At 39.2% G+C, this 18081-nt stretch overlaps 1 protein-coding gene across 4 annotated transcripts in view; it reads right to left on the reverse strand.

The window, feature by feature from the left end:
• TBC1D5 (TBC1 domain family member 5) overlaps nt 1–18081 on the reverse strand; it is an 842416-nt gene that overhangs the window by 291970 nt on the left and 532365 nt on the right. For all 4 annotated transcript variants that reach the window (XM_073630202.1, XM_073630199.1, XM_073630201.1 and 1 more), the window contains 4 exons: nt 15826–15914; nt 12361–12411; nt 11306–11375; nt 8876–9048 (listed from right to left, as the gene is read on the reverse strand). In XM_073630202.1, coding sequence (XP_073486303.1) covers nt 8876–9048; nt 11306–11375; nt 12361–12411; nt 15826–15914 — 383 coding nt within the window. The remainder of the gene's footprint in view (nt 1–8875; nt 9049–11305; nt 11376–12360; nt 12412–15825; nt 15915–18081) is intronic.

Below are 18081 nucleotides of genomic sequence, written 5' to 3' on the forward strand. Positions count from 1 at the left end.
AGAAGCACAAAGACATCTACAATAAGGTTTGAAATGAAAATGGAAAGGTTTTTTTAAAAATGATAAGCGGTTAATCTTCAGCTTTAACATGGTATACAGCACAAGGTGTGGAAATGCTTTGGCATTTAGAAGCTGCCAATCCAGTGCTCACAAACCCTACATCCACGCTACATCACCACCATTGAGCGGGAATAAGATTCAAGAATCCAACAATATCTATACACTTTACCAATGTTGGCACCTTGCACTTTAGACCAGTAATTCACCTGTGATCATGATTAAAAATTGCCCATATGCTCCTAGCCTAAAACAGTACTGAACCTGCAGCTTCTTGCAGTGAGCTTCTTGAAGAATTTTTAATCTCTTGTTCCAACACTACAGCATACTGAAAAATGCTTGCTGATGTTTTTGTTATATTTCGCAGTACAGCACATCATTTTATATATGTGCCTTATATATATATATATATATATATATATATATGAAGCATTTGATAAATAGAGTTAATGTTTTTTGGGTTTTTTTGCAATCTAAATACTATTATTCACAGAAGCATTTACGCATTTTGATCTAGATGGTAAAAACAGCATACTTCTCTTTTTTATGTCACTTTTTTACAACAGTAAAAAAATAAATCTAAAAATTGTATAAATAAAAAAGCATATACAGTATATATATATATATATATATATATATATATATATATATATATATATATAACAAAGAAGCACTAGTTTGGAGACCTACAGTATATGTCCACATAGAACAGTGGAACCATTCTCAAATACCTGTATTTTTATTTCAAATGTTTTGCCATATCAGCAAAAGATGTAACCTGCTGTGAAAATAAAATCTCTACAAATTGTAATTAAATAAAAAAAGCTACTTCTGTACGTCTGCCCATGTGGACAAAGTACATTTTCTGAAACCTCTAATTTAAAAGAAAGGAATCAGGCACTCTCTCTAATAACTCATTGTACATTCCAGGCATACAGCAGAGTCATATAACAAGAGATGGTAAACTATCGCTGATTCCAATCAAATTCAAGATTGGCTATTAATTTGATTGAAGCATTAAATCAGGAGTAGTCTGTAAAATACACAAATTAGTGCAGAATTATATACTATTCTTTTTGGATAATTACATGTATTTTTTGTAAGTTCATATTTTGTAAATTATTTAAATTGTAGAGTGCACTCTGCCTAGAGCAAAGAGATTATAATTAAAATGAGGTTTATTTGCATACCGGGGAAAAATGTGTCTATCCTATACATATTGTACTTACAGGTAACCACTGTTTATTTTATTAAAAAGAAGAAAAAAAACCTAAGGGCTCTGACTTCTTCAGGGAAACAACGCAAAAAATAGCTGTAACAGCAAATAAATAATTTTTAATTAACCTCTTCAATGTTACTCATTTTATTCATTTATATTGAAACTTCTCCATCTACACAAGACCCCTCCAGCAGAGTCAGTCCACCAAAAACTAATATCTCTACTTTAGACTGAGTACCTAAGACAAATATACACCGATCAGCCATACCATTATCACTGTCTTCATTTTGCTGCCAAAACAGCCCTGACCAGTTGAGGCATGGACTCCACTAGACCTCTGAAGGTATACTGTGGTATTTGGTACCAAGCCGTCAGCAGCAGATCTTTTAAGTTCTTTAAACTATAAATTGGGACCTCCATGGATGGGATTTATTTTTCCAGCACATCCCACAGATGGCCAATATGATTGAGATCTTGAGAATTTGGAGGCCACATCAACACCTCAAAGATGCCTTCTTTCATTGCTCCATGGTCCAGTTCTGATGTTTACCTGCCCATTGAATTGGAACTTTTTTTTTAGCAATTTGAGCTACAGTAGCCTCTCTAAAAGATTGGACTACAGGGCCTAGCTTTCGCCTTGGCCACCCATGATGACCCTGTCGCTGTTTCGCCGGTTTTCCTTCCTTGGTTCACTTTTGGTAGGTCCTGACCACTGAAGACTAGGGATGGGCGAAGGGTTCAGCCCGAGCATAAGTTCGGGCTGACCTTTGGTTGTTCGGACGCTTGGCAAACACCGAATAATATGCGGTGTTTGGGGCAAATTGGAAAGCCGTGAAACACCGTTAAAGCCTATGGGACACTAACACGAAAAATCAAAAGTGCTCATTTTAAAGGCTTATATGCAAGTTATTGTCATAAAAAGTGTTTGGGGACCTGGGTCCTGCCCCAGGGGACAAGGATCAATGCAAAAAAAAAGTTTTTAAAACTGACGTTTTTTCGGGAGCATTGATTTTAATAATGTTTAAAGTGAAACAATAAAAATGAAATATTCCTTTAAATATTGTGCCTGGGGGTGTCCTGTGTTTAGAACATGACCACAGTAAAATTACATTTCTAAAGGAAAAAAGTAGTAACTGATTGCGGCTGTAATGAATTGTCGGGTCTCGGCATGGGGACAAGGCTACTCCAAAGCACCCTCCCCATGTTGAGGGCATGTGGCCTGGTACGGTTCAGGAGGGGGGGGGGCGCTTTCTCACCCCCCTCTTTTCCTGCGGCCTGCCAGGTTGCGTGCTCGGATAAGGGTCTGGTATGTATCATTTTTATTGTTTCACTTTAAGCATTATTAAAATCGCTGCTCCCGAAAAATGACCGTTTTTAAAACTTTTTTTTTGCATTGATACATGTCCCCTGGGGCAGGACCCGGGTCCCCAAACACTTTTTATGACAATAACTTGCATATAAGCCTTTAAAATGAGCACATTTGATTTTTTATGTTCGTGTCCCATAGACTTTAACAGTGTTCGTTTATTCATCTGAATTTTTTGCCTGTTCGGATGTTCTGTTGTGAATCGAACCGGGGGGGGGGGGGGGGGGGTCGGCTCATCCTTACTGAAGACTAGAAACACTCCACAAGAGTTGCAGTTTTGAAGATTCAGTTGTCTAGCCATTATAATTTAGCCCTTGTCAATGTTGTACAATCGGATCCGATCGGTCAATCCCTTGATTCATTTAAGAACCGTTTGTGGGACTAGAGACCTGCAGCTCAGAGAGCTCAAAAAAAAAAACATGCCATCCACCTTGCAGACACTGGTAAAAAACTGAAGTGCTTCCTGTATGGGAGGGGTTATATAGGGGATCACTTCCTGTTTAATACAGGGCATTTTCACCCCCTTCCTTCCCAGGCCAATTTTTAGTTTTCAGCGCTGTCACACTTTAAACGACAATTGCGCGGTCGTGCAACGTTGTACCCAAAAAAAATTGACGTCCTTTTTTCCCCACAAATAGAGCTTTCTTTTTGTGGTATTTGATCACCTCTGCGGTTTTTATTTTTTGCGCTATAAACAAAAGAAGAGCGACAATTTTGAAAAAAACACAATATTTTTTACTTTTTGCTATAATAAATATACCAATTTTTTTAAAAAAAACAAATTTTTTCCTCAGTTTCGGCCGATACGTATTCTTCTACATATTGTTGGTAAAAAAAATCGCAATAAGCGTATATTGATTGGTTTGCACAAAAGTTATAGCGTCTACAAAATACGGAATAGATTTATGGCATTTTTAAAAAAAAAAAATTTATTTTTTTTACTAGTAATAGCGGCGATCACGATTTTTTTCGTGACTGCGACATTATGGCGGACACATCAGACACATTTTTGGGACCATTCACATTTATACAGCGATCAATGCTATAAAATTGCATTGATTACTGTGCAAATGTGACAGGCAGGGAAGGGGTTAACCACTAGGGGGACACAAGGGGTTAACTATGTTTCCTAAGGGAGTGATTCTAACTGTAGGGGGCGGGGACGTACAAGGGGAGGAGACCGATCAGTGTTCCGCTGTACTGGGAACACAGATTGCTCTCCTCTCAACTGACAGGACGTGGATCTGTTTGTTTACACACACAGATCCACGGTTCGGCCCGGTTAACGGCAATCGCGGGTGCCCGGCGGACATCGCGGCCGCCGGGCACACGCACCGGGTCCCGAGCAACGCGGCGGGCGCGCGCCCCCTAGGCGGCCGGGAAGCCCAGGCCGTCATATGACATCCACCCAGGATGGGAGATCCCATCTGTGGATGTCATTTGTCTATGGCCCGGTAGGGAAGTGGTTAAAGACCTTTGGTCTACCAGTGTCCATTCACCTGGAGATGGAGTATAACCCAGTAGGTAATGAATATTAGCCTGACTCTGTGTCCCATGATGTATGAAAAAGAAATAAGCAATCTCTATCAGGCTTTCTACAGCTTCTAATCTTGTATTCCATTGAAATGGCGTGACCCTATGCCACCTTCAGTCTATGTGGTTAAATAAAGTTGAGGAAATCAGACATATGCAAGACCCTTTTCTTTCTTCTCAAAACAAATCTGCAACACGTGGCTTTATTGGACTGCCTCTCCCAGATGAGGGTAAAGTTCTAATGCATAAAGACCACTGATTCCTATTGCTCCCACCACACACTGAAGGGGAACCTGCTTTCCCATCACTTTCCTCTCACCTATGCTCTCGTCCTCTTAAACACTCCCAGTCCCCCCCCCCCCCACACACACACCTTTACCAGCTCCCTTAACCCTGACCTGTCATCAATCATCCTGCCCTATCCTGATGTACCTTTACCCTTGACCCATACTAAGCCCACTCTCTATCCGATCCCAAACCCCCCCCCAACTCTGCCAGACGCATATCTGACACCACTTCCTATACGCCCTTTACTCTCTCCTTCCCCACCCCCATTTTAAAAACTGTGCCTGGGAGCAATTGTAACACTGACCCTACCATTACATAGTGGCCCTCTGCTGATAGACATTCCAACTCTCTTTCTTACTTACAAAGTATCATTAATACTGATCCAAGAACCACAAAAGCCATGTTCAGGATTGTTCTGATACCATGTTTTATGAATCACTCTTAAATAAATGGAATGTATTTTCCTTGTAATATTGATAGGCATTCCATGATTACAGTACAGTATGTATACCATAATTTTGCTATAACGTTGTATTGTGCAATGTTCTGTGTCTTAATAAATAAAGAATTTAATGGAAAAAAATAAAAAATAAAACGCAAGCACAATACCTAGATGGCTTAATGAACAGCAGCAGAATGTAAAACTTTCATAAGGTTTATGCAATCTCCTTGCAGAAATTAAGCAGCTCTTACATTTGCATTAGGTCCACACCATTAATAGCAGACTTAATATTTTTTCCAATAATATCCATTAAGGAGCACTGATGACCTAGTAATAAATCATACTGGCATATAACTTGGGCAGGGTAGATTATTTTACAGTAGGAATATCTTTGACTATTACAGGCAGGCCAAACATTCTTCTTTACCTCTTGCTAATATTAGTGAAACGTCTTTCAAAGAAAAAAAAAAAAAAAAAAGGATCCAAGTAAAATTCTGGATAAGGTTTTCTGTAGCTACTAAAGACTAAATGGTGCATATCTAAAATATGAATTCTGTCTGAGCTGGGAGGTGGGCTGATATGTAAATTAGCTGAACCCCTGAATCAGATAGGAAAAATAATTGCCTTTGCTCACCCTGTTTTTTAAGTGGACCAAGTGACAAATATATTGCTAAAATGGTAATAAACAAAAAAACAAAAATGAAATATATTGCAGTGTAGAAATCCTTATATGTGTTGGCTGCATTCCGTTTTTTTTTTCCCCAGCCTGTTTTTCTGTTTTCACCTGGTGATCTAGCCAGTAACACACCTACTGTATTACAGTGCCTACACTCTGGATGAGGGAGCACAGGGTGCACCTTTGGATAGCAGCATTGTCAGTCTCGTGGGAGGATAGTGTAGATGCACTAGCAGATTTAGATACACTAACAAACTGAAGCCAAACTCCAGCTAACACTTTATAAGCAGTTACAACATCAGTCCTTTTGACCCAATATAGTGCACTATGAACTAACCAGAGATTCTCTTTTTCCAGCTAAACATTCATAGAGGTTGATTTCAAAGTCAAATTTGCTTGTAGACTCGAACTTGCCATACATTTCTCAAGGTATTTAAACAAGCTGGAATATAAGGTGGGGTGAAGTGATATTAAAAAGCATACCATCAGCCAATAAGGGGACTTTGTTGTATAGACCCACTGTCTCAATGCCTTGAAATCTTTATGCCATCATAAATATTGGCTCAGTGGGAAACTGGAGCTGCTGGATCTTCTAAGCAGACTGGTTTCCAATTAAAAAAAGGTATGTACACTGCTGTTTTTTTTTTCTACAGGTCATACAGCAGATGTGTCAAACTCCCGGGGTGCATCAGCATTATGATTGCCTTCAAAGGGCAGGTTGTATCTGTAAGACTATGCATCTACTCTTTATCCTATTGAATAATTGCCTCTGCATGCAATTATTACTGATTTTAGTAAAAACTTAAAGAGGTTGTAAACCTAAAAAAAAAAAAAAAAAAAAAAAAAAAAAAAAAGGCATAATGAGCTAGTATGCATTATTATTAAGTACCTCCCTTAGAACAAGCCCTGCAGCGGCGCCCGCACACCGCTGACACAGCCAATATGCTTCCCGAAGTTACTTGCGGGCTCCGGTGCTGTGATTGGCCAGAGCCACGATGACGTCACTCCTGCGCATGTGCGTGGGAGCCGCCAGTCACGGCACGGGCCCTAAGGAAACGGCACGAGTGGCCGTTTCTTCAGAGCGCATGCGCCGATGATGTAAGATGGCGCAGTATACAGTAAATATCTCCTAAATGATGCAAGTTTAGGAGATATTTACAGTACCTATAGGTAAGCCTTATTATAGGCTTACCTATAGGTACAAAAACACTTCCTCTTTAAGTAATAACTAGCTCAGTAGTATGCTACATACAGAGTTCAAGAGTACAAAGTTCAGGAGTGCATAGTGTGCATAGTGTAGAGTTCAGGAGTGAGCTATGTACAGAAAGTAGCGTTCAGGGGTGCTCGGTGTGCAGGGCTTAGGGGTGCACTGTGTACAGAGTGCAGAGTTCAGGATGCACTGTGTACAGAGTTCAGGCTGTGCAATGTGTACAAATTGCAGAGTTCATGGTGCGTACTGTGTACAAAGTGCAGAGTTGAGAAGTACGCTACATAGAGAGCAAGGTTTAGGAGTGTGCAGCACAGGCTGTCCACATCTCACTTCCACCTTTCCTCCTTGGCTCTGACCTCTGCATGACTCTCCCCCATTCCCCAACTCTGCACACATCTCTCTCAACAGCTGTCATAATTTTCCCCCCTCCAAAAATTCCTTGCATCTCACCTACCCGGTCCAGCTCTAGTACCAGTGTACTAGTGTAGACGGCTCTGCCTTGCAGGGTGATCATTGCTCGGCATCTGTCCCTGCTGTGCCCCACTCTGAGTGCATGCAGGGATCTGTGAGTGCCGCGAAGCACAGAGAGTCCTTGTAAATGCAGAAGGTTCCTGTGTTAACAAGTGACAGTGGTGAGTGGAGGGCGAGGGCTGATAAAAAGGGAGGGTCACATGACATGGCCTGGAGGGCCAGATTCGGCCCGTGGGCCTTGTGTTTGACAATGGTGCTGTACAGAATAGGTAGGAGGAGGGATGCAGCATTTTTAAGAATACACTCTGGCTGTACTATTTTTGTACAATCTCCCTTAAGGGCCTATCTTAACCACTCAATCAATTTTGTATACAGCCAAATAGGTCATTGCACTGTACAGTTGCTGGAAGATCTAAAAGTAATTGTACAGTCAGACTGTATCATGTAAGGTGGGTTTTTTGTTCCGTGAGCCATTGTTCAAGGTATCACAGTGCAGATCTAGTGACTGTGCAGCTGTCCAGTTGAGGCATCACTCTACCTCTTAAATGCTGAGGGACAAATCTTACAGAAGGGAGCTATCCCTTCTGGTTAATTCCTTGGTTGCTTTTCAGATAATTCAGGTCTGCTTATTCCTGAATACAAGACAGAATAAGGAATTAAGGTGTCTAAAGATATCAGAGTATATTCAGTCCAGCAATTCCTACTGATCAGGGTACCTTCATATGTCTGTAGCTTCTCTCCAACTTTAGCAGAACTTTTTCAAGAGGAGGAACCGATTGCCTTGGTTGCATTTTTCAGGACTGTCCACTATTTTTTTTCCCCAGAAACAGGGAAAGCTATAGATTCATATTTACTTTTGCACACTTGTACACCAATCTTTTTTTAGAAAGATCAATCAGTGGCTGAGCAATGTCCACAACTGGTTAAATGTATGTTACCATTACCTATCAGGTTTGGGACCCTTTGGCTAGTAATAAATAACATGTCTGTGCTAACTGCGTGGATATAAATTCAGGGGCATTTTCATGACATTCATTAGAACTAAAGAAGTGGCTTGGATAAGCTATGAAATGTCTTCAACATTATATATCCTGGAACAAATGCAGTTCAATGTGACAAACTACTGCAAGCTACAATAAATACATTCCAATTATAAGGCACCATAAGAGTTTTACCAGGACTGCAAACTGTAATTTCACATGTCATATCCAGTGCATAAAGTTTGTGATATCTGCCAATGAAATTTGAGCATCTGAGTGGTCTAGTATCAGTTCACCAATCACAGTAAATGAGAGAGGGAATGGTTGTACTTTTCCTGTTGTTTCAGCTAATCAGTGCCTTTGCATCACACAGAAGCTGTTCCTGGCCCATACACACAGGAGGGACTGCTCTATATTGTAAACATTAAGCAAGTATTTAAATGGCCTTTATTTTATTTTTGGTAGCAAATGGGGGGGGGGGGGGGTGATCTTATTTACTGGACTTGGGTTAACTTTATTATTTATGTTTTTTCAAAGATGTAGGTGCCCAGATTATAGAAAAAAGTTTGGTACAATCACTGTACACACATTGTTAAAAATTTTAACCACACTCTACTTTTTTCATATACTCACAATCCATAAATTTGAGGGGCAATTTCCAGTCTGTTGAGGTGCATAAATAGTTCTATGTCATGTTTCTTCAGCAGGTAGTCTTGAATATTGTTGACCTTTGTCACAATAGCAATAGAAGGCCCAATGTCTTGAGGTCTTGCAAATGGTAAAGTTGAGATCTTTGCGTCTTTATCCTGCAAAGAGAAAGAAAATATAATTCTGAGTTTTAGGAATAATGACTAACATTCTGTGGATTTATGAAGAAAACCCTAAATACAATTTGAAACAACTGATGCTCTTACAGTAATAGGGGACACATTTTCTGAATTCCTAATAATCTAGGTCCATAAATCAGAAGAAAATTACCATTATTAGTTTTACTATCAACAGCCAAGGGTCGGGTTTGAGTTGGCTTGGGGTTTGTGGCAGGAGTGACTCAGCTTTCCTAGGCACAATATATTACAGCCTCAGTCAGAGAGACCGTTATGGTCTCTGGTACACCAATCTCAATGATATCTTGATCAGTACCCACCAGCATTATTGATATTGAACTAGCGTTTTATAAAAACGTAAAGCGGACCCTTACTCCCAAAACAGACTTTTGCACCGAGCAACTCCCATAGCAATATAAAATATTTTTTCTTTTGTTTTCTTTTCTTTACTTTGGTTCACCCCATTGCCTCCGTTCTCACCTAGGTAAGAATGGTATGCATTGCTCCTGCAGCCTCCAGGTATACAAGTGTGTCATATCCCACAAGGGTGCAGGAGCACGGACACATGGCAGCTGGCGAACAGACATAGCGGTGTGTCATGGGGTGATAGCAAGAAACCAAAGAGACAGCTAGCTCTCGAAGTTGTAAAAAGGGAAGATAGCATTGTAGGACCTGTTCAGTGGCAGAAGATCGCAGCAGGACAAGGCTGGATTTGAGTATGCTTTCTGAAGAAAATCCTTCACACCAGGTAAGAGGGGATTGAAGAAAAAGCAAAGGGGATGAAGTTCCTCTTTAGGCTGATAATAGGGCATATGTCTAAGGACACCATGACAGCCCCCCCTCCCTTTTTGTTTTTGCAGACGAGGGGTATACAAACTATATGGGGATGTATGTGTCATCTTTAAGTATGCTTTGGAACAACAATACACTTCTATAAACAGATTTTTATACTTTTGTTCATAGTTTCCTATCCTAGCAACTTCAGTACCAGCACTGGGATCCATTTGGCGAAAAGTCTTTATATATCTTTAATCTTTATTACAGAGATTTTTTATCAAACTTAAACATAGGCATACTTAATCTGAGTGGAATTTAAAACCTAGTTAGGTTGAAATTGGTAGGTGCAGTTTTACCGTGCTCACTGTGTGTTTAATTGTACTAGCTGCTTTGACAAAATCTAAACTTTAAAGGTAAACCAATTCTAACTAAGCATATGAAAAAAAAAAAAAAAAAAAAAAAAAAAAAAACAGAAAAGTAGAAGTTAATTTCACTGATAAGCACAGCTCTCCTGCTTTTTGAGCTTTCTAAGATTGCCCTGTATTTGGCTCCATCCATCTTCCCATTAACTCTGACCAGCTTCCCTGTCCCTGCTGATGAAAAGCATCCCCACACCATGATGCTTCCATCACCATGTTTCACAGTGGGGATGTGCAGTGTTAGTTTTCCACCACACATAGCGTTTTGCTTTGAGGCCAAAAATTCATTTTTGATCTCATCTGACCAGAGCACCTTCTTCCACATGTTTGCTGTGTCCCCCACATGGCTTCACGCAAACTGGGAACAGGAATTCTTATGGCTTTCTTTCCAATGATGGATTGAACAGTGCTTCGTGAGATGTTCAAAGCTTGGGATATTTTTTCATAACCCAACCCTGCTTTAAACTTCTTCACAACTTTTTAAGACACTGTATGCAAAAAAAAATTGCAGTGTATTACAACAATTCTTAGCTACATTGCCAGCATTCTTCATACATCACTGTCCAGTGTAACTGGAATAAACATGGGGCTCTTATCAAGCTTTAAGGTGTGTATGGCTGGGTTCATGTCTATTGTATAGGGTGGTATAGAGAAGCGTGGCACAGGATGAAGCACAGAGCACACTCAGTGTCAAGACAGGCTGCCTCCAAAATCAGGGAAGGAACAGAAATATAGCTTTTTAAAAAATGATATTCACCTCTTTCATTCCATTGTACACAAAACCAACATTAATGTAATTTTAATTTACAAGAGCAGACAATGCAACCTTATTTTTCAAATTCTCTTTCTACATTTGATGACAAAAGAATGTTAAGAAAACCTCAAATTTATATTAGCTACTTTTTTCTGCCTGTGGTTTACCACGAAGGCCGAACTGTGGGAAGCTGCTACTAAGCAGTTTAAAAGAAAATAAAATCAATGCAAGTAAATGAAAATGCAGAAATATAAATATGACATTTAACGGATGGAGGTTTTTTTCTTACCTTACGAGAATCCTGCTCATATGTGGAGAACCAAGGCTCTGCGCTTCCCATAAGGTTTGAAAACAAGGCACTGAAACAATAATATCTATATTACCATAGGCAAAATTTAACATGCTCAGCATGAGATGTACACGTATGTATGAAAATATGTAAATAGGTTAAACCATACAGCAGTTTAGTTAAATAATGCCTCACCCTCTGGCACAGGCAATATAGCAACTTGGGGTGTGTCGAGACAGAAAATATGAATAAAATATAAATTTTAAAAAACAAAAAGGCTTCAAGGCACTAATGTGTTGCACTGCAATGCCATTCATTTTCAATGGCGTCTGAACACACATAGTATAGTGCACACTGCACTTACCACCAGTGGTGGGTGATGTTTATTAAATAAAATACCACCAACCAATAATTGGGGAAGGGGTTAAACAGCACTGCTACCATACACCAACTTTGGGAGCATAACACCCCCACCCCCGCTGACACCAAATGCTGCAGGCTATTTTTGTGGTCATTGACACCAATGTTGGGGATTTTATTAAATCTACTGACACCAATGGCTTCAACTTTCTTTTCAGTGTGCATTGTGGTACTTTGCTAAGAGTGCAGCGGAACTCAGATTTTCAAGTGCGTTACAGCCCATTCATTTTGGAAGATGCCTGCCTAAATTAAAGCAAGGTACCAAGCATGAAAACTCACCACAATTGCATTGTCCTTTTGAAGTGTCAGGGGCCGCAATTGAGGACCCTCTATTATTTACAAGTTGATCACCACTGGTCGAGATCAACAAATGACTAAAAGTAGGAATGGTTTTATGTTTCTTGAACTATATATAGTGAGTATTTTGACTCCTTTCAACATCCCCTGAATTCTATTAACTATATATATATATATATATATATATACTGTGCGCACCCTTACTGTATCACCAGCCTCTGGACCAAGAGGTCAGTTATAGCAAGAATAGTCTGGGCTATTTGATGAAGCATACTAAATAAGGGAGGAAAGGATCTGATAGATCGCAGGAGGTTATTAAAGAGTGGTTTTCGACTTACTAAGCATCATGTTCCAGGTAATCAGGATTCAGCAGAACCTTCATTTCTTCACTAGAAGAAAACAAATATACACATAATACTTGTGTAATACATTCATACAGCAAAAATCGGTTAATAAGCATATCATTCTCACATTCAGAGATTCAGGGAAAAAGCATTCATTCTAATCGCAAATCTTAGATCAGAGGGGGGAAAAAAGCTTACTGGACTATGTGCAGAACTTTAACCAGCCTCCATCCTTTTTTTTTTTAGTCTCCTGTATCTGAAATGTGGGCTGTAGCATGAGTGTCTCTATGCTGAAAGACTTAAAGCCGAGAAGAGCCCCAGAGGGGACTGTCATAATTTCATTACATTCAACAAAATTTACTGACAATGCAGTTTAAGGTCCCACCTAAGATAATGGTAAATTTTGTTCATCTGAAGATCAAAACCTGAGTATGTAGAGCCAGCTTATCTATATACTGCACACCAACTGCAATGGCGGCAGTATGGTGGCAGTGGCATGCAGGACAAATGTGATACAATACAGGCTCACAGCCTCCCTAGGGCCAACCTGGTTACAGTGACAAAGACAACAAAAACAATGGACCGGGATACCAATCAAATGACCGTTTTTACTTTCTCATCTGCATTAGAAAAACAATGGGTGGAATCTGTTTTAGTATTTAGAAATAAGAAACTGTATAGATGTGCCTTTCCTATATCCATTATCTTTTCTTTCAGTGCTACAAGGAAAATGAACATCCTCTATAATTCTGCATAAAAAGTATTTTTTTTGTTCAGAAATATACATATTAATAAGCTTTTTCAGATAAAATTCAGAAATGCCAGTATCTTCTATATGACAAAAGAATAGTTATTTCTCAGCCGCTTGTTTTGCAACAGAAGAAATAAAAAGCAGCTTTTTCTTCCAAGCACCTGTGACAATCATTAATCCTCTTGTTATTAGTGAAGAATAAATGAAGTAACATTAATCACTGGTACCTAACCATTGGCATTTATTACTGCCAGACAAGCAAAGAATTTGAGAAGGCGTCCAGTCCACTACGCTACTTCCAATAAGAAAAATAATAATATAAATATGATATGATGAATATATTAAAGGCAGACAGAACATTACCCATCTATGGATATTATGCTATCCGCAGACAGGTCAGTTTAAAATAAATAAAATATTTTTTGATAATATTTTTCCACAATCCTGTTCATCACTGGCATGTCTATTACCACTGTGCAAACAATATTGTAATAGCCATCTATGGTTGTTGACAAAACATAAACCTATGGCAAGTTTTGTGATACCTGAAGATGTTTGATTTATGCCCATTTTATGGCAAACACAAAATGGCTTAGCAATGTTTTAGACGTGTGCTGATTAAAGTTCAACTTTAAGACTGGTCCAAACACAAAACACTAGTTCTCATGATAATGAGCTATGTGTTTTGGCTATCATTTCTCATGATAGTAAATATGACATTGTGACATTTATTGTGCTAAAAGAAAAAAAAAACTGTCATCCGAAATAAGAAGGCGAAGGACAATGCAAAAATTTGACAAATGAACAATAAAATATAATTCAAATTACAATTTTGGACTAAAACTACTTTTGTTTATATAGTTACCTGCTACGTATTATGTTGAAACTTTTATACACTTCTACTACATAAGAGTTATGCAACAGTTTTATTTCAAAAGCAAGGTGCCAATTCTTATGTGTTAATCAAAGTGCTCCTGAACTAAAAAAAAATAAAGATTTGCTATGTTATAGAGAATATCTAGAAACGGTAAATATGCCTAAACAGTACCCTGAAAAATGTATATTTAGTCTGGTATTCATCCTGAAAAATAGCTGTAAACCTTCTGGTATGTGTGCTCCTATGCATTCCTTTGCCTACAACCTCATAGTTGTATATCTCAAGTGTGAGATCTAAGGTACTGCTCCCTCCTGCTACTAGTCTCAGGAGATTTGGAGTGAGATTTTGTTATATTACTTGTGTTGCTTATTGTTCTCCTTGATAGAGGCTCTGACAAACGAAGCAAAGCACTGCCTCTACTAAGATGACTGACTCCACAAAGGAACACAGTGCAAAACAAGGCATGGTAAGTCAGCAATAGGTAAGAGGTCAGCTGCAGGGAGGCAGGTGTTTTATTCTCTGCCTGGCTTTTTTTTGGGCACAGCTCCAAGAACTTAGCTCTTCTTTACCACCTTCCATCTGAGCTCACACAGATATTGGGCATTCCTTCTTCCGTGACGCAGCATATATGCAGCATGTTTTTGGGTCAGAAGTGCTCGGTGACTTTGCTCCCAGCACTCTGACTGAGCTGTCTCCGTCAGCTCCCAGTCACTGTACCTGATTAAGAGCTAGGATTGGCTCCCAATTATGTGAATGCTGTGAGAGCTGATCACAGTGATCCAATGATCAGGAAGCCAACCTTCCAATGTTACAACCCTTTGAAGGGCCAGCAGCAAGAGTTTAATAAATGCAACGAATAAGCATTGGGCTGGTTTGGGCTATCTTAATATCAACAGCGTTAAAGTGGTAGTAAACTTTGTTTTTTTTATTTTACCTACAGTTGGCTTATAATAAATCTTACCTGTAGGCAAAATACATATCTCCTAAACATGCGCCGTTTATAAGATATTCTAGCAAGCAGCAGTCGGTGGCATTACTGGAGCATGTGCTCTGAAGGAATGCCATACCCGTGCTGTTCCTTCAGAGCTGTGATTTAATCGTGGCTCTGCCAGTCAAATGACCACGAACCTGGAAGGAAAACCGGTTGAAGATGCAAGCCTCTGTAGTGGTGACAGCGCAGCTCTGGAGGGCTTCGTTTTAAGGTATGCTTTTCATAATGTGCTAGTATGCGGTGTATACTAGTACATTATGATATTGCCTTGCAGGGTGAAACTTTTTTTTTTTTTTAGACTTTACTACCGATTTAAGTATCTAAAATTCTAAAATTAACCTTGTAAACCTGAGATTCTCTTTAAGACATGCAATTATTAGACCACATTGTTGATAACTTTCACATGTATCTACATTTATGCTAATGCCTGAATCCAGATATTTTTTATTTTGTTTTGGGTAGAGTGGGTAGGAGTAAACATTTCTTTAAAATGTTTATTTCTTTCTGTGGCCATATTTGGGAGCCTTTACCTCACTTCCTGTCGTGTGACACCTGTACAAGAAATGAGGAGTACAGTTGTCACCGGAAAAAGAAAATTGCAAAACACTGTCAGACGTTCTACCCTCGTCCCTAAAATTTGTCTTTGTTTTTGTCTGTGTCCACATTCAGGAAACTTTCTGCCATGTCTTGTCTTGACAGAAAGTGGTGGAAGATCTCCCAATACATACACGGCAATAAAAAACTGGCAGAGGCTCTAATCCTCCCACCCTTATCCCTAATTAAATAATAAATTACACAAAAATCTCTTCAAACATGGAAGACAATTGAATATATTCATACCTGGGCTGTGCAGCTTCACTTGCGTGCATGAATGCCTGATGATCACAGTGGAGTATAAACAATAACGGTGCCAACAATTCATGCATTCCCTAAATAGGATACAAACATAAAGTAAATACAGGTAATAGGAACTAATGAGCAGCCTGCACACCTCCCAGCAGTGACAACTGGTTCATAAGAGTGGTAAAAGTTGCCACCCGTGTCAAATTGGAGCACCAATCCCTAAACAGAGATGGGGATATTCAACACGGATTATCACCCACACATAATGCCAATTTCACAAATCCAACAAAGCAATATTGACAAATCACACCTTCAGCCCATGTGATTGGAACAATAAACACTTATGCCCCGTACACACGGTCGGACTTTCCGACGTAAAATGTGCGATCGGAGCTTGTTGTCGGAAATTCCGACCGTGTGTAGGCTCCATCGGACAGTTTCCATCGGAATTTCCGTCACACAAAATTTGAGATCTGGTTCTCAAATTTTCCGACAACAAAATCCGTTTGCATAAATTCCGATCTTGTGTACACAATTCCGACACACAAAGTGGCACGCATGCTCGGAAGCAAGCAGAAGAGCCGCACTTGCTATTGAACTTCATTTTTCTCGGCTCGTCATACGTGTTGTACGTAACCGTGTTATTGACGTTCGGAATTTCCAACAACTTTGTGTAACCGTGTGTATGCAAGACAAGTTTGAGCCAACATCCGTCGGAAAAAAATCCATGGATTTTGTTGTCGGAATGTCCGATCAATGTCCGATCGTGTGTACAGGGCATTAGGAGTTTATGTATAAAGCCTTTGCTGTACGAATGTAACAGACATCCACACAGTCATAACAAAAATGTACCATATTTTCTATAATAGCTTTAGCTCCTATATTGTCAGTGCCATCTAGCTGGCCATAATGCACATTTCTTTACTGAAATACCTCAATCAGGGAAAAAAAACACATTAGGATCACTAGATGGTGCTCACAGTTTAGGAACTATTGTGTATAGGAACTACACCTATTAGAGAAAATACACCAAATTTCCATGTTGATTGGGCAGATGTTTTTTTTTACATTGGTACAGCAAAGGTTTTATACATAGACCCCCTCGGGGTCCCAGATTTCTTAGTACCCTAATAACTCGATTATATAATAAAAACAGTGTAGTTTTACAACATGTCATACCACCCATCTGGTTCTTGGACAATCAGCATCTGCCTTGACACATTCCATAGTGAATTGAATTAAGAAAACTATAGAGGCTATAAATGCTGGTATATGTTTCTGACATTTGTTTGTGCTGAAAAACCTGCTTGGATAAGCAGAGAAACATTTCCGACATTACAGAACAAGAATGGTTGAATGTCTCTACTACTACTAGCTAAAGCATTCAATGGTCAGTTCACTCACCAATGTCAATTCCATAGCTTTCTAACCCATGTTTATTAACCCAAAAGGTATAACAAAGGACTTTTCAATGCAGGGCTACAACCGCACAAAACAAACATAAGCAGAAGGTCAGACGTGTGTTCACTCACCCTCTCCCCAACAGTAGCTTCCTGCTTTGGGAAACACATAAGACTTCCCCAGCAGGTAAAAAAATCTGGTTTAGAGCATTGGTTAGGAAACCCACCCTCTCTTTCTCAAGCCAGACCCTACAGCTACTACACAAAGTGCTAGATATTCCTGTTCTTGGTTTTGTCTTCCTCTGGAGCCCTTTATCAGAGTCTGGCCACTAGATATACCCCATCATAGACAATTTGCCAGGTCCTCTGAGGCTCCATTTGGTAAGTCAGCTACTATACTTCCCTCGCCATAAACCTATTTTGTAAAAGTAGACAAAATGGTAAAATTAATATATAACAAGACAGACTTTGTATGAATATCATTTTAAACTTCATAACCTAATGGTACTCAGCATTGCATATTTATAGTTCTAAACTTTGAATATATGCAAATTCAGCTGTTTTGAAATCAATATATAATTTGCTCTGCAAAAATCTTTAGATGAAAAGTAATTATATAAAATTAAGCCAGTGTTTTTTATTAAACTATTTATAAGCTATCACTTCACACTAGCAAGTGTGATAATGCATAATAGCAGTTCTATGATTTTTCTCTACACATCTTTGCTAGTTCAAAACACACAGATATAATCAATGAACAAAGTGTTACCACAGATATTTAAAGGTGGCTATAGTCATGTGATCTGGGATCTGAAAACATCCCCAATGCTGACTAAGTACATATCACTTCCCT

The sequence above is a fragment of the Aquarana catesbeiana genome, linkage group LG05 (assembly GCF_042186555.1).
Source record: "Aquarana catesbeiana isolate 2022-GZ linkage group LG05, ASM4218655v1, whole genome shotgun sequence".
Classification (NCBI taxonomy): domain Eukaryota; kingdom Metazoa; phylum Chordata; class Amphibia; order Anura; family Ranidae; genus Aquarana; species Aquarana catesbeiana.